This window comes from Ananas comosus, linkage group 25 (genome assembly GCF_001540865.1).
Source record: "Ananas comosus cultivar F153 linkage group 25, ASM154086v1, whole genome shotgun sequence".
In the NCBI taxonomy this organism is placed as follows: Eukaryota; Viridiplantae; Streptophyta; class Magnoliopsida; order Poales; family Bromeliaceae; genus Ananas; species Ananas comosus.
In genome coordinates, this window is record NC_033645.1 from 1,226,730 (window position 1) to 1,245,550 (window position 18,821).

Sequence of the window (18,821 nt, forward strand, 5' to 3'; positions counted from 1 at the left end):
GCAAAAAAAAAAAAAACTAAATTTGAGCTAAAAGTACTCTTTCCAGTTGCTGCAGCACTAAGTCAGTTACCCTTCCAAAGAAACTGCTGCGAAGAAGCCGATCGACGATGATACGCCTAACCGATCAAATGGAAGAACCAATCCGCCAAACGTCATCGCTCGTTTGATGGGCATGGACACGTTGCCGTCACGAAGAAACGCAATGATCGATCGAAAAGTGTCCAAGGCTCAAATGTTAGGCCCTAACATTGCGAGCAGTAATAAAATCGACCGTAACTCACCTACCTCAGCTCTGTCGAAACAAATGAAATGTACCTTACTTTCCTACAATGCGAAGCGAGATTTGACCCGACCGCACAATAATCGGAGGCCGACAAGCATGCCGCGAAAGGACCATCCCCAAGAAGAGCAATTACGGAAGTTCAAAAAGGACTTTGAGGCGTGGCAAGCATCTGAAGTGTTGGAGAATCCGAAGCCCCTTGTAGTGGACTATAACTTTCATAAAGGAAAGTACGTCCAAATCCTCGCGCAGGAAAATCTTAACAAAGTAAAGATGGGTAGATACGTTGATCCGAAAAGAAATTTAGCTCCGAAGGAGCATTCGGAAGCAAATGAAAACTTCTCGGGTGCTCAGAGGAAGAATGACAAGCGATGTCAGAACGACTTGCAAGATGGCAATCATAAGCAGTTTGCAGAAGAAGAAGAAGACAAGGTTGATTCTTCGCGTACGAGGATAGTGATTCTAAAGCCTAGCTTCGAAAGAAAAGTCAATGTAGAATCACGGCTTGGTTCATCGGAGATTTTAGAAGAAGTTCGCAGTATGAGAGATTTTCTCGAAGAGGTAAAGGAGCGGCTGAAACTTGAAATACAAGGGAATCCAACTATTCGGACTACTAAACGAGGGACTCGGCCCGAGACTCTCCATACCCCTCGACAAATTGCTCATGACATAGCAAATCAAGTAGGAGAAAGTGTTGTGAGAGATATTGGCAAGAAACTTATGCGATCAGAATCGATGAGATCGTCGTACAAAAGTGATTTCCTAATAAATGGACCTGATTCTCCGGTTTTCGACAGAGGAGGTGCGAAAAATATCTTGTCAGAGAAATTAAAGAATGTCTTCGCAAACGAGGTTTCAGAATCCTCCCGCATGATCAAAAGCAGGGACAGATTGAAATCAATGCCCGATCTCTCAAATATTAGATGGAAGGAGAAGAGAACTGCGAGTGAATCAGCATCTAAGCACAAGAAAGATGACATTTTGTTATTCGATTCTGAGGCAGTGTCGCCACGCAACCTTGTTAGATCATTTTCCGCCCCTTCATCTAGACGCGCTTTTGAGAAGCCTTTTTTAGAGGATTCTCAGATTGAGAAGCGGCGTGAAGCATCTGAAACTACAGCAAAAGAGACAAAGAAGAATAGGAAGGACAGTTTCAGCATTAGAAGTCAAATTTCAAATTTGAAACAAAACTTCAATCTCAAAGGGAAGCTATTTGGGAAGAAGACCCATTCATTGAAAAAGCCGATGGCGGGTGAATTTGGCTCCATGAACATAATCAGGACCATACCATCAGCTATCATAAATGCTGCGATTACGCAGGCAAGCACCATGATCATATCTATGTATTACTTATATGTGACAACATGTTGGCGATTTATACGATTTTTCTCTTTCTTTTTCACAGGAAAACAATACTGAGGTTCCTCCAAGCCCCGCATCAGTGTCTCGCAGTGTTCGCGACGAAATTCGCACATCGGAAAACCCTAGTCCGGTGTCTCCCTTGGAGGTTCATGTTACAGAGAATCAGCCTTCGCCGCCGCGCTTTTCGAAAGACCTAAATTGTAACCTTCCAGGTAGGAGTGGTTACATATTGGTGAAATGACATAGATCTGACCTGAACTATTGGTTATGAAATTTTACGGCCTAGCATTTCATTACTTTTGACTTCAGAAGATTTCAAACATTTTCGATACATTTATACGTACGTAAAATGATTACGTAAAACACTTTTGCCACTTCTAATCTTTGCATTGGATCTATCTCAGAGCTGAGCCAACTCGATCGAGTCAAAAACAACAAACAAGAAGTGATAACTGCAGAACAGGAGGATTCCGACAACAGCGTAGTCGAGATTGAAAGCCACGAACAAGCTTATGTTAAGAGTATCCTTGTCGCCGCTGGTTTATATGAAAACAGATCGGTCGATCAAGCTAATGCGAGTCGGAAAATCCCTATCTCTAACCAAGTGTTCGATGAAGTCGAAAAATCCTACAGTAGATATTCGAAAGCAGATAATGAAGATTCCTTTCTGCATCATGGTAACATTACTGTAGGCCACAAACTGCTATTTGATTTAGTGAATGAGGCTTTTAGTAGCGCGTCGAATATTCCGAAGGATAGCTCTACATTTAGAAGATGGGTCATAGGCCGTGCTACGGTGCCCCACGGCAAGCGATTGTTCGACGATATATCGGATCAGATCCAGATTTATGGAGACCCGCAAACCAATGAAATGCGAGCTATCAATCGCATGCTGTCCCGAGATGTGAGAGTGGCTACCAGTGCTGCAACTTTGTACGAGAACATCGAAGTCTCGGGGAAAAAGATAGAGTGCGCGATTCTGGGGGAGTTGATTGATGGTGTTGTGAAGGATATGCTCCTTTAGCATTTCGCAAACTTGGGCTGTTTGATTTTTCTTTTCATTGATGATTTCGTATGCTACACTAATTCTTTTCCGATCGACTTCATATGCACTGAAACTATCAAAACTGAAAAAGACAGAAGCAGAATCAGATGTAAAGGATAGCGAAAACTCTATAAGCGCGTTCATATGAATGAGAATCGAGTACATTACTGGTATAACGGAGCGGCGCCAACGTGTGTAGGATGTTTCAGATGGAATTTTATGCATAAGAGATCGACGCAGAACTCGATTACTACAGGGATCGCATTCGTTTAGAGTAGCACAATCAGGTTAGTTCGTCGAAGCCGTCTCCTTTTGTTTTCAGGTGAATGCTTCAATTTCCTGCAAATCTTGTACACATGTTATGTGACATGAATTACTTCACTGCTGTGCATCAAACACTTTCTGAGGATTATCTTTTTCTTACTGAAAGAGACATAAATTTAAGTTGTGAAACTGTTTATATCTGTTATTTGAACATAAAACATGTTATTAGTGTTCTAAACTCAACTGCATGTTACATCTCTAACTTTGTCTCATTTCATGCATATTACAGCTGATATAACATTCTCTTTGGCCTTGTAAATAATAGTATAGATTCTTCAATTAAGTTCACCAGATTCAACTTGTTTTAATTGAGTCACAAAGAATATATTTTCGTTAGTCAGCGGATTTAATTATCTTTTTAAACTAATGGAATGACAACAATAAACTTGGTGTTAAACAAATCAAAGAGGTAGGTATGGCAAATTAAAACTAGGAGAATAGTGGATTGGTGCTTGGGGTGTCATTTTGAATGCAATTTTTCATACATATATTTTAATAGTATATTGTATTGGTCAAGGAATTTTTATGCATTTAACAATTAATCACAAAGAATTTTGTTCTATTTGTATAAAGATAGGAAATATGTTGATTATTTCCAAAGAATTAGGGATTACTACCCCTTACATATTTTGAACCACTAAAAGGGCGGAGTAAAACTGCAATTAGCCCTGATGTAGTTTGAAAAGTTGCATTTTACTATTTGATGGTTGTTGACGCTAACAATTAATTCCAACAACTCGAGTTGTTAAAAATATACAACCAATTCACTTAAAGTGTACAGACACAACGCTTACAGGTCTTGATCTTGACTCGGCCTAACCACGCCACTTCAAACGTGACTCGGCCCAACCCGACCTTCCGTCATTTTAATTGTAACTCAACTCAACTCGGCCTCCCGCCACAAGGCAGGATACTAATGCTTACAGGTCTTTATCTTTCTTTCGTCATAAGAATCTACCATTAAACATAGAATAGCTGATATATTCTACAAACTATAAGATGACAAAATAAAATGTTTTAATATCTTATGATTTGCACTTCACCACCAAAACATCGACTACCAAAGAGGTGAAAATGTACAAAGGAAAAAAAAAAAAAACTCTATTTGTTTCCACACACATTTGGGACTCACTGGAAAACGGTGAAGCATATCTCCGTATACTTTTGCTCCAGCTTTGTTTCATCTAATAGCGTCAGATGGACCTTTACCGACCATATCGGTTGGGCCAAGCCTCAGCGAATGTATCGGGCCTTTGATGGGCTTATGGGCCTGGCCCATTACGAAGCCCACTTACCACCACATATTCATTTCCTAAGCTAAAAGCATAATTAGGCTTTGTTTAATAATCCTTGTTACAAAATAAAATAAAATAAAATAATTAAAGTAAAAAACGTCACCTAATAATAACTTAAAATTTGGCCGGTGGAGACGCCGCACGTCGCACATGACTTGTCGGTGTTCTTTTAAACACGCTTTCCTTAATTTAATGAAGCAAAAAAGAAAGGAAATTTTTTTTATAAAAAAACAAAACATCACATAACAAAAGGATTGTCTCCTCTCATGTTGATGATGATGATTGCTTTTGGGGTCATTAAGGTGCTATTTTATGTCCTCTATTATTATTATCATCAATGTTTTTGGGTATAATCCGCTGTTCGAGCGGCGCCACGCGTCGTGGTTTGCTCAAATCCACATGCTGCGCACGGCGCGGCGTGAAATTATTTATTATTTTTTAAAAAAGATTAAGTTTTCTGCGTAATAGTTATTTCATAGTACTGAACAGACTAATGCATGCATGTAGCGCACCGCTTAAGCATGTGCAGAGCAATCTCTCAAACTATCCATTAATTTCATATTCGATCAATTATATTACATTTTAAGTTAAAATTAAAATGATGATTAAAAGGGTATAGGCGAATTTTTATTTTTTTTCCTTAAAAAGTATGATAAGTTAATTCCCTTGAGAAATTCTCTTTGGTTCTGATCTATGCTCTTTGAATTTGATTCTTTTTCTTTTGTTTTTTTAGTGGACACTGTCTTATTTTTTTAGTCATTTATTTTTATTTTTTTCTCCAAGTTTCATTATGTTAGTATGTCACTATTATTTAAGTATAAATATTATGAAAATCTGACACCAAATTTATAGGAAATCAAAGGAAAATTTTTTTTGATCCTCTGGATTAAGATAAGATTTATGAATATAAATCTATTTTATTGTTAGAGTGGTGGTTTATTTTTGTTCATTTTGGCTAACCTAATAATCATAACATTTGTATAATATAAGTGCATGAGCTTGGAATATGAGCTTAAATTCATTTTTACCCTCGAAAAAAAAAAAAAAACTATACAGAATAGTTAGTTGTTAAACAAAAAAACTATTTGTAAAATCAGGGGTTTAATTTCCTACTAGTATATTAAAAAAAAAAAAAGAATTCATGCCACCGACTTCTCAAATTATATATAGGCTTTATTATAGATTAATTGTTGATACGGTGATAAAATATATTTTCTGTACTTTTAATATACAATAAATAAATATATCTTTATATACTTTCGTCCCACCTGCTTAATTCTCACTTGATAGCGTGAGAATCAGTTCTCAAAATTAATTTTTTTTATTGGATAAAATGCCTAAAACAAATATTTTTTAAAAAAATAAAAATAAAAATAATAGTATTTTTTCTCCAAAATTCTATGGTAGTGGACTCATATTGAAGAGTTGATTGGTAGGTAAAGAAAAAGCTCTCATGAGAGGGACCAGTGGATGATGAGCCACAAAAAGTGGAAGCAGGGTGGAATACACATTTCAATTCCACACCTAATGGCATGTAGAAATTGTCAAAGTGCCTCATCATGCCCCCCCTCCCCCTTCTATTCTATGACTATAGTCTATAGGGAATATTAAAAATACGTATAAGCCTTTCTCTAGCTTCTTTCTCTCTCTCTCTCTCTCTCTCAAAAAAAAAAAAAAAAAAAAAAAAAAAAAAGGAGCTTTAGCTACAATGCCTCATGTTTCTATGGAAGGGAATTAGGTCTAACTTTATATGATAGTAAAAGATAGGTGAGATTTCAAAAAGGGTTGTGTTTTGGCTATGAAATGATGGGTCTTGTATATCGTACAAAAAGATAAAATCAATTATTTCAGTTCAGACTCTACTTAATAGAATCCAGCTATTATTCTTTTAGGATGACGAAAATCTTCATCCTCTAAGTCGTTTTAGATGATAATAAAAGATAGGTGAGATTCCAAAAAGGGTTGTGTTTTGGCTATGAAATGATGGGTCTTGTATATCGTACAAGAAGATAAAATCAATTATTTCAGTTCAGACTCTCCTTAATAGAATCCAGCTATTATCCTTTTAGGATGATGAAAATCTTCATTCTCTTAAGTCGTTTTAGATGATAATAAAAGATAGGTGACATTCCAAAAAGGGTTGTATTTTGGCTAATAAAATGATCGGTCTTGTGTATTGTACAAGAAGATAAAATCAATTATTTTAGTTCAGACTCAACTTAATAGAATCCAGCTATTATTCTTTTAGGATGACGAAAACCTTCATCCTCTAAGTCGTTTTAGATGATAATAAAAGATAGGTGAGATTCCAAAAAAAGTTGTGCTTTGGCTATGAAATGATAGGTCCTGTATATTGTACAAGAAGATAAAATCAATTATTTCAGTTTAGACTCTCCTTAATAGAATCCAGCTATTATTCTTTTAGGATGATGAAAATCTTCATTCTCTTAAGTCGTTTTAGATGATAATAAAAGATAGGTGAGATTCCAAAAAGGGTTGTATTTTGGCTATGAAATGATCGGTCTTGTATATTGTACAAGAAGATAAAATCAATTATTTCAGTTCAGACTCAACTTAATAGAATCCAGCTATTATTTTTTTAGGATGACGAAAACCTTCATCCTCTAAGTCATTTTAGATGATAATAAAAGATAGGTGAGATTCCAAAAAGGGTTGTGTTTTGGCTATGAAATGATGGGTCTTGTTTATTGTACAAGAAGATAAAATCAATTATTTCAGTTCAAACTCTCCTTAATAGAATCCTGCTATATATTATCCTTTTAGGAGGATGGAGACCTTCGTCCTCTAAGTCGTTTTAGATAATAAGAATTTCAAATTAATGATTGGAACTGTTAAAGTTGATCTAGAGTATTTAGAGTATCTAGAAATTAAATTTCATGAATTTTAAAAATTATTTACGTAGTGATCACAGGATCACAAAATTGGCAGTTTTTTATGCCTTATATGAGCCATTTGCTTGTTTAACGGCATAGAACAAATCAAACAGCTTGAGTTTTTGATGAAAATTTTTTTTATACTATTTAGATAACGTTTGATAATTCTGATCATAAAATGAAAGTCTAATATCTATTTTCATAAGATTATTCGTTTTTGACTGTTTATTTTTCGACTCTTCAATAAACTTAATGACGAATTTTAAAATATATGAAATTTAGTTTCTAGACATTATAAATACTCTAAATCAACATTAACGATTCCAATCATCAATTCGGAATTCCTATCATCTAAAATAACTTAGGAGGACGAAAGCCTTCTTTGTCCTAAAAGGATAGTAGCTGGACTCCTATTTAATATTTTTTTCCTCTAAAAGCTTACATTAAGTTAGTAAAGAATGTTATTCTCAAACAAAAAAAAAAAGTTAGTGAAGAATGATGTATATTTAAAATTTTCCCTCCTCTCTAGACTCGAAGCTTTTTAATAGGCCATGACATGAATTTGAATTAAATTGAAGAAAATCAATTATGTTAGAACTCAAGTATGACTCGAGCTCAGAACCTCTTACTTTAATATCATATTAAATAATCTGAAACAATCATTATTCTCCAAAAACTTAATTTATCAGAAAACAACATTTCTATACTTTATATTCAACAAGTAGAGCTAGAATACTTTAATAAGAAAATAAAGCCGTTTACCTTCGTGTCATTTTCGGTGGCGGAGCATATGAATTGACAATTAGCTCCATTTAATATAATCGAAGCTATTTGAACCTTCTACGTATGAATAGAAATTTAGGACTTCACACCATCATTTGCCTCGTGATCAAGTGGTGTAAAATTCAACTTTATATTAACTGTTAAAAAATGTTAATTTTTGAACCACGTGAAATATATGCAAATAATATCAAAAAATTATGAAACTTAGAAAGTTCAAATATTCATATTGAACGATACTGATCATTAATTTATAGATGCTCTATCGTCAAAAACGACGTGAAAATAAATTACCTCAATTAATTCTGAAAGTATTTTAGCCTAATTACTCGTGAAAATAATATTATTTTTTATATAAGTGTTGTATTAAGTAAACCTTTTAATTTGAAAAATGATATTACTTCAGTACAATATCTTCAGTGGAACTTTATATTGAACTTATAAAAAATTAAACTTGCATATTAAAGCCTTATTTGGTAATGGTTTTATGTTTCTGATATTCAAGTATTAATTATGTGATTCAATGCATGTGTCACACATATATACTTCTCCACCTTTGTTTCTGTTAATAAGTTGCGTTTGATATGCTACTTAATTGTTTTTGTTTTTTTTTTTTTCACTTTTTGATTCCAAAACAACATTAATCCTCAGGTGTATAAATTACAAGCATCTTTTATTTGTTAATCTATTTTATAAAATTTGAGGTTGAAAGGAGTGAAAAAGTACAAAATTAATATTAAACAAGACCCAAGTTTTCGATGTTAAGATCTAAAAAGTGCACCCATTTTTTGTGCTAATTTAAGTTCCATTATTCCTCGCTTTTTATTCAATTGTTTTAGAAGCTTAGTCAAATAGAACAAAGCAAGATAAGAAATAGATTTTTTTTTTTTTTTTTTTTTTTTTTTNTATTCGACCTAACCAAATATGAATATGTTCAAAAAATAGTGAGGCAAATCCCAGGAAAACAAAAGGCATATTCCTACAAGCATATATACTCCTCAATTAATTAATTTATTAGCTCCCTCGTTTTTTTTTTTTTTTTAAAAAAAAGACTACAATGAAAAGAGCCTTGATTTTTTTATTATTTTCCCATATTTTATGTCTCGTCCCAAATTAGAATTGAAATAAAAGCCACGAAAAAAGGTGGATTAATTAATTTTGAGCATATATAGTTGTTGTAAAAGGATGCTTTAATTAGCTGGGTTAATGCTAACCCTAATTCGTAATAAGTCAACAATGCTTTATATTTGATTGGATAACGTTTTCAAATTAGGAGGCGCCGTATGTTTTTGTGTTATGCGTGAATAAGCCATGTAGCGTTACTGTGTACGTGTCATTTTCTCCAAAATAACAGTGTGAGTGTCCGCATTTGTTGGAGGATAAGTTTTACACACGTAGAAATTTATTTTTTTAGATTAAAAATTTTTTTTTTAATGGAAAACACTTTTCACGTAAATAGTTAATTTTTAGATTCACGCATTCATTAAATAGTTAATTTTTTCTACCAAATTCTCGCCAGTTTAACCGGATAATGAGTTTTGTGTTAATCTGCTATAAAATTACTCTTTACAAGTTCAAATTGAGAATTACAAATCAAATAAACCTTGGATATGGGGAAGTTCAATATGTAACTTAACCTGGTATCAAAGAAAAAGTGCTGAATATGAATATTAAAAATATACTGGAGAGATTTCTAGAGTGTCAAATATAATCTAAATTACTTTATTTTAGTTGGTCCCAACCAAGTAACTAACATTTAACACATTCAAACTAAACCCTTTTTGACTAGTAGTACGTGATAGTGCCAAACCATGCTTTAATTAGTTTTAACTTGACTTAATCTATATATATAGCACTAAAACCTAGAGGTGCATGCATGTTTAATTACTATCCATTCACATTCCAACTGAATCTAATGAAAAAGATGGGATTAGCAATAATTAATTATGTACCAAGGGAAAGATAATATGTAGGCATCAATCCACATGCTCTCCATCTTTATTTAATTATTATCATTAATTTGCCCTAACATGGACTACTTTGGAATTTAACCAACCTAATCTAATTATGATGTACTTTAATAAGGCATAGGTCAATGAAGTAGGCCATAGGGTGGAGGCTAACATTTGTCCTTCACAAGGAATTCTAAAATGTTTGGAGGACCCTCCTATGTATTTAAGTTAAGTGCTTATTCCCTCTTGCACACCTAAAACAATATTTTTATCTCAAAAAATAAAAAATAAGAAAATGAAAGAAAAAGAAAAATACTTTCTGTACACTTTAAAATAGAGTGTATATCTTACAACTCTATTATCTCAGAATTTAAATTTTTTTTTTTGAATTTTAAGTATGAAAGAATAGATAAAATAAGTGAGTAAATTGTCGGTTTTAAAGAAACTAAAATATAAGATTTAAATCTATATTACAAATGTACGTATAGCATTGCTTTAAGAAAAATGCCATGAATTTTCTAAAAAGATGGTCTCATACATTTTAATGTGTCGGCAAATGAATATAACATTCTTAAACTGCATTCGTGAATTAATAAAAAACTTTCATATTATTTATGTCAGCATATCAATAATCTATAAATACAATATTTAAGAAGGCCTATAGCAGCAATACTCCAAACCTATAATAATAATAATAAAAAAATTAACTTTGTTTTGAGAGAATCTAAAATAAAATATTATTAATTAAAGTTATGAGATTGAAAAGAACATAAAAAAGGCGGTTCAAACATGCACTTCTGAACATAGTTTTCTATCGAAAAATATTTTATTATCCAAATCATAATTAACAATTTGGAAGTTTTTGTTTTTTTAATAAACACTATTATTAGTACTTTTACTAAAACTCTAATGCTAAATAAATCATTAAATTTCTCACATAGCTTCATATTTAGTTTAATCGTGAACTTAACAATACCATCTCTAAATATATTTATGAAATATAGGAAATGAGTTTTTTGGGATGGGAGGAACTTTTGGAATCATTTGCTTGTTAAAGAATATATATATATATATATATATATATATATATATATAAGACTAAAAGACATAACTAACATAAAAATAAATACTCTAGCAAGAAAGATGAGGCAATATAATGAACTGAAACACACACACACAAAAAAAGGGAATAAGAGCCACGACGCCTTCACCGATGAGGCGTCAATCCGGGACAGCCCCAAATCGTTTTTGATGTTGCGACTTCAGATCGTCGATCGCTCTGTTAAACTTGATCTAGAGTATTTGTAGTACCTAGAAAATAAATTTTATATTTTCGATATCATTTGCTAGTGATCGAATGAGCTCAAAATCAACAATTTCAATGGCCGTAATGCACTTTTGCAAGTTTAACGGTGTAGAAATATCCAAATCACGTGAAATTTTGATAGAAAATTCTTTATACTATATAAAACAAGATCAATATCTTTGATTTAAAATTTTAATGTCATATTATTATATTTTGTAAGATTTTTATTTTCAGCCGTTGATTTTGTGCCCCTTCGTTCACTAGGCAAATGATATCGTAAAATCATAAAATTTATTTTCTAGGTACTTCAAATACTCTAGATCAAGTTTAACGGAGCCGATCGACGATTCGAAAGTCGCAACATCGAAAACGAGCTGGAAGCACGGAAGGCTCCGTGCTTCCGATAGCATAGTAGCCTCACTCTATATATATATACCGAGACCGGAATACTATCAATAGCACCAAACTATTGGTGTTATTAGATTTTCGACCTTTAGATGAATAAATATACGATTAGAATAATGTGAGCCCCCTAAAGTTGAGTGAGTTATTGGTTTATTAATATAATTTAACGGATAAAAATAGTCAAAAAATTAAATCTAACTGTAAAAAATTTGATAGTACCAAACGTTTCATGCTATCGATAGTATGAAAGACTCTATACTCATAAGAATATAGTAACCCTTATATATATAAAAGAAAGGACTCCATAATTCAAAGTTAGTTGTGAGTAATCTACAGTTTTTTGTAGTGGTGACAAAATTATGAGTTAGATACAGGCATAGAAGAACAAAATAATGCCACCAATTTGTTGAATCACACTAAAAGAAACTTAATAGTTTTTTAATTAGATTTTGATATTTCTAACTGCAATAGTGAGAAAAATCTAGCTAAAGACAAAGAGGGAGGAATCCATTGGAGAAACCTTTGAAACTTATTGCACTACAAATTAGACATATTTTGTCTCCTTCTCTACACTGTCCTAGACTTGTCATCTTTACAAATCACACATTTTTATGCTCCACACAACGCCGTGTATTAAACTATTAATTATTAATTATACCCATAATTTGAGAATACTATACTATACAAATACCATTTGATTTGATGACCCATAATTTCAAAAAAAATGTTCCTTTTAAAAGTCAAGTCTTTTTTTTAATTTTTATTTTTTAATTAAGAATGATCCACTATTGCTGTGTATTGTCCCTGTCGTTATCAAATCTCTTATGATCATATGCCTTACAATTGAAAATTCTGATGGGTCAACTAGTGACCTAAAAAATCTGAGACGTACGTATACCGTGGGGTAAGGACTAAGGAGTATTAAATAATTATTTATCAAAAATAATAGCGATAAATTTACTAAAGTAATCATACTTTTCATGTGTTATTGCCACTCAAAAAAAAAAAAAAAAAATCAATGTTTGGTAATGTCCTCAATAATTCGAAATACCTAATCTGAGGTGGAATATATATGATTATTTATCGATTAACCAATGGTGATAAAATATTACAATGATCATATTTTACAGCTTATATATATAATAATAATATATATTATAATTATATATATATATATATATATATATATATATATATATATATATATATATATATATATTATTTATTTATTTATTTTATTTATTTATTTATTTATTGTGGTTTCAAATAGATCTAGCACTTTAATGAAATTATTAGGGTGTGATATACATTTTCAACAAGAGAAAATCTCATAACTTGTCCCATAAAAAGTCCTCAATATTTTCTTGTAAAGAAGAGAAAATCCTTCCATATTATTACAAAAATATATATATATAGAAATAAATTATTATTTTTAGCTTCGGACAACTTCTGATTTACCTCTTTTAGAAGGCTAATATTGAAAATACTTTTTTTACGTTCTAACCTATTTCAAATATATTTCTAGAATTAAATTCTATTATTGAACTGTTAGCAATAGCTGTTATCTATATAAAATTACTATTTCACCCTTTCAAATATATCTTTCTATCATCACCGACTTTTCGCATTTACCCTTAAATTAAGATATAAGAAGTATTTTGATTTTTGATCTTTTCAAATATACTCTTCTATCATTACCAATATTTTTTATTTATTTTTAAGTTAATGACAAAATAGGTGTTTCGATTTTTTTTAACTCTGATAGATATTTAACTAACGTTTAATTCAAATTAACTTAACGAATATTAATTACAGAAATATTTTGAAATAATAGAAAAACATTCGAGGAGTATGTTTCAGGATACATAGATAATTTTTTTTTATTTTTTTTTTTATGGAAAGAAATAAAGGTGAAAGCTTGACGCCAAAGGCACGCTCAATTGCGGAGAGTATCATATCACATCGATACGCACTTTCGCCCACACACACACACACACACACACACACACACACACATTTACACACTTCACCACTTCATAATCCTAATGATGGGATTTTGCGTTACGCCATTTTCGTGATTTTAGTGATTTTTAGTCTCCGATGACACGTATTTATTTTATCTCTATTCAATAACATTTTAAATATTTTTAATATTAAAATTTTAAATTTTAAATTTTAAATAAATTGATAATTTTTAAATAAAAGTAAAAATAATATACGACGATAAATTAGGACTCTTTAACGAGACGTTGTTGGGAAGCTCTGCTCTAGCTCAGAGTTTGTTTTTGGATAAATTTTAAATATCATCCATATAGTTTTATATTTTTTTATTTTAGTACCATATGATTTAAAGTGTATCAATTTAGTATCATGTGGCTTTATTTTTTTTTCGTCGGGTTCTTCGTTAATATTTCGTTTACTTATATACAAAAATTTCAGATATCCCACCTAAATTTATCGAATATTCACTTTAATATCTTTTAGTTTTAATTTTGTCACTAATTTAACGAGAAAAAAAATAGTTGAAGAAATAAAAAAAATATAAAATAAAATTACGGAATACTAAATTGATGCAATTTAAATTATAAAATACTAAAATAAAAAAATATACAATTACAGTGGTATTTAATTTTTTTTTTTTTTTCCCACAGGATCTAACCCCAGTCCACTATCATTTTTTTGGTAAAATTGCGTTGCGACCCCTCAACTATGGCCATTTCAAAATGGGGTTCTTAATCTATTCATTCAAAGGCAGGCATAAATATTAATAACTTTGTTTATTCAAAGATAAATATTTTATCATTAGTCTTATCAATTTTTTATTTTTTATATTAAAAATATTTTTAAAATTTTTGAACTCTCGAATGAGCGGCTGCGGGATCTACATTTTATTTTTGGATACAGAAATACTATCTTTCTAACGTAAATTCTTATAATTGATATTTTTAATTTGGTAATTTTTTTTTTCAAATATCACGCAGTCATCCTTTCTTACATAAAAAAAAAAACTATTAATATATTTAATTATAAAATAACTAATTTTTAATTTTATTTTAGCTCCTCATTAGATTAGAAATTTGATAAAATTCAAACTCAAAAACTGTTACTCTCTTCGTTCATTGATTATTTCAAAAACTTAATATATTTAATATTAATTACTCTAATAGTTATTACTTTTGTTAAAAATAATGTAAAATTTGATAAAATTATTAATAAACATAAGAAAGAATTTCTTTTATTCGGCTAAAATCACTCAACTTAAAAAAAAAAAAAAAAACTAAAGAAATAAAAAAAACTAAAAAAATTGAGGGAGGGGCCGATTTGAAAATTTTCTAGAGTTGAGGAGGTATTTATACATTTTCACCTCCCTCTTCTTATTCTCTTCTCATCTTTCTTTTTCCTTCTCTCCCGACTCTCTCTCTCTCTACTTAGTTGTGAGTTGTGAGTTGTGACCCTCTCACCTCTTCTTCTACTCTACTCTTCATATTCCCCTCTCCTCACTCTTCCTCTTCTCCTTCTCCCCATACTATAGCCTACGATAACGCACACCTACTCATTCCATAATCTCCGCAAACATAGAAACATACGAGTTACCATAGAAGCAGAGAGAGAGAGAGAGAGAGAGAGAGAGAGGCGTGGTGTTTTGGTCTCTTTCCTTCTCCTTTTACCTCTCCCTGCTCAGCTCCCACCACCACCACACCCACACAAAGGGAGGAGGAGGAGAGAAACGCAGGAGGAAACAGGGGAAAGTACGATTGCGGGTCTCGCAAAAGGCGCGATTTTGATCCCGCTTTTCCCAAAACGACGAGATGGGTGTTCCAAAGCTGCGATTTTGAGGCCCGAGGAGAGGTGAGAGGTATCCGAATGGAGTGGGAGAAGGGTGGTCCGAGGCGCAGCAAGGCGGCGACGACGACGACGACGACGATGATGGTGGAGGAGGAGGAGGCGGAGGAGAGGAGAAGAAGAGGAGGAGGAGGAGGAGGAGGAGGTGGTGGTGTTGAAGCGGAGGGGATTGTGGAAGGGGGTTTGTACGTGAAGGTGATGACCGACGAGCAAATGGAGGTTCTCCGCAAGCAGATCTCCATCTACGCCACCATTTGCGAGCAGCTCGTGGAGATGCACAAGGCGATTACCGCTCAGCAAGACTCCCTCGCAGGTTCTTCTTCTTCTTCTTCTTCTTCTATCTCTACCCCTGTTCTTGGTAATTATTTGATGTGTTCAACAACGATTGATCTTTTGGGTAACGTAACGTGTTATATACCACCACTCGGGAGATTCTCAAAAAACCTTTTAAAAAAAAAACACCATCTTTTCCACTAGAGAGAATGGTTCATCTGATATGGATCGGAGTGAGCTGAAGTATTGAGACTATTTCTGGTATCAGAGCTATCGAATGTCTCCTCGGTTTCGTGAGCGAGAGTGTTAAGACTATTTCTGGTATCAGAGCTATCCGAATGTCTCTTCGGTTTCGTGAGCGAGAGTGTTAAGACTATTTCTGGTATCAGAGCTATCGAATGTCTCTTCGGTTTCGTGAGCGAGAATGTTAAGACTATTTCTGGTATCAGAGCTATCCGAATGTCTCTTCGGTTTCGTGAGCGAGAGTGTTAAGACTATTTCTGGTATCAGAGCTATCGAATGTCTCTTCGGTTTCGTGAGCGAGAGTATTAAGACTATTTCTGGTATCAGAGCTATCGAATGTCTCCTCGATTTCGTGAGCGAGAGTGTTAAGACTATTTCTGGCATCAGACCCCCCACCTTTTTTTTTACCTCTTTGGTACTTCTCCTGTCAGAGTATTTAATGCACATTTACGAACAAAGAGTGTTAAGGCTATTATTAGTCGTTTTCTATTATATAGATCTTCTGGAGGAGGCTGTCTCTTTAGAATTAGAAAAGGAAATAGCTTTGGTTGGGGTTCTATTAATGAGGAATAGGTTGTTCTGCTAAAAGAGATCATAGATTTGGGGAGAACCCCGTTTGTGGATTTTGCCCCTTTTTTTCAATTTCTCAGATAATAATTGCAGTTCATTGTTTGGGTTGATAAATAATTGTTCGATTCTGCTCATACAATGTACTTCATTTCATTAGTGTTCCTCTTTGGCATTAATTCCATTTTTGATCAGTTTATTCTTTTGTTGTTTACTAAGATTCATTCAAAATTATGTGTCTTTGTGTTACAAATTGAACTAGTCATTCAATTTCATGAACTTTTAGATTGTTTTAGAGTGATACCCATAATTATGGACAGCGATTTGGCTTGCACCTGGATATATGTAAAGCTTCTCGAGACGAAGCTGAACAATTATTTAAACACGAAATGCATAATTGTCGCAACTTTATTTTTGTTTCGACTTCGAACGAACACGTGTTACATGTTCTTTCTATGGATTCAAAATGAGCAACTATTTTAATACTTTGTTCCTCTTAGTACATATATATATATACACACACTTATGATTGAGCATCTGACACATTCCTTTTGTTGGCTGCATTATTTAAACAGATCTTAGAATCTCAGTTTTACTCGCACTCTTTGAGTCGATCACGATTAGCGAATATGTCGGAAACTGGTAATGAAGTTGAAACTGGTAATGAAGTTGTTTTCTGAATACTTTTCATTTTACTTAAATCGTCATGCTATATTAGGAATGAGGCTTGGGAGTCTCTACTGCGACCCTTTGATGACACCCGGAGGCCACAAAATCACTCCGAGGCAGCGGTGGACCCCTACGCCCATGCAGCTCCAGATTCTCGAAACCATATTCGATCAAGGCAACGGGACGCCGAGCAAGCTGAAGATAAAAGAGATTACTCTCGAACTCTCGCAGCACGGCCAGATCTCCGAAACGAATGTCTACAACTGGTTCCAGAATAGAAGGGCTCGTTCGAAACGGAAGCAAAATGCCGCGTCAGCAAATAACGCCGAATCTGAATTCGAGGTGGACGATGAATCCCCTAGCGAAAAGAAACCGAAATCGGAGAAGCCCCATGATGTCTCGCCAGCAATGGCGGGCGAAATATCGATTCATTCTAGTGAAATGAACTCTCAAATGCACGCCATCGATCCAGTGCCGCCCTGTCGAAACCAAGGCTTCTATGCTTCTAACGATAGCTCGAGGTCCTCGGGGAGTTCGGGTCAGATGCCTTTCTATGAGAACATACTCGCGAGCCCTAATGCGGTTGTTCAACTTAATTATCCGTTCCTTTAGAAAAGCGAAAGATTGATCTCTCCTGAGGTCACGAATGCAAGAAAAGGTTATGCTATTGTAAATGTTGTCGGAAATGCCGTGGGAGATTTTTGCTACTTTTGATCTAGTTGAGTTTGAGCTGATCATTACTAGGTACTTATCTAGTTGTGGCTCTTTAATGAACTACTAATTGTATTTATAGTAAATAGTAATACTTTGTTTCTTCTAGTTTTTTAATGCAAATGGTGTGACCCTAAGAGGTTACTTGTGGAAACTTTTAAACTGTACATGGGCCCATCATCTACTTCTGATTTTATGTAAGGTTTAAGCTATATCTCTTTTGAGTAAACTGTCACAAGTCCAAGCTATGACACGTTTAGAAGCACAGGGCCTTCCGGACTTCTATATTATTTTTGTTGATAGAACATCTGAATCGACGATTAATTGTCTCAATTATACATAATTTACACTAAAAAGTATTTAATAATTAAATTTCATAATATTTTTAACATTATTTGCCTAGCCATCAAAAAGTTTCAAAATTGTGAATTTCAAAAAAATTAATAAAATTTTTTTGTACTATGTAGAGTATAATCAATACCTCCGATCTAAAATTTAAGTCCAACTATAATTATTTTTTATGAAATTTTTATTTGCAGTTATTTATTTTGAAATTTTGTTTACTAGATAAATGATGTCGAAAAATTATGAAATTTAATTTATAGATGCTTTCAATAGCGAAGATCATCTGTAACAAAACCAATCGTCGATTCAAATGCGCCATCATAAAAAATAATTACAAGCACGAAAACCTTTGTGCTTCCAAAGTTGCTCTCGCTGGACTCAATTGTCACATATCCTTCTTATTCTATTTCCCTCTTTGTTATTTTTGGAAAATATATTTCCCTCTTTTTTTGGAGGAATTATTCTATTTACCTCGAACCAATGGAACTAATTTTTACTCTGTACGGGGCAATGTATTATAGCTAGTG

General features: G+C 33.0%; 1 protein-coding gene across 1 annotated transcript; it reads left to right on the plus strand.

Annotated features, from left to right (window-relative positions):
* LOC109703626 (WUSCHEL-related homeobox 8-like) lies at positions 15,332–18,178 on the plus strand. The gene is made up of 2 exons (XM_020224321.1): positions 15,332–15,799; positions 17,288–18,178. The coding sequence occupies exons 1-2, from the start codon at positions 15,508–15,510 to the stop codon at positions 17,848–17,850; spliced, it is 855 nt and encodes a 284-aa protein (XP_020079910.1). The 5' UTR covers positions 15,332–15,507; the 3' UTR covers positions 17,851–18,178.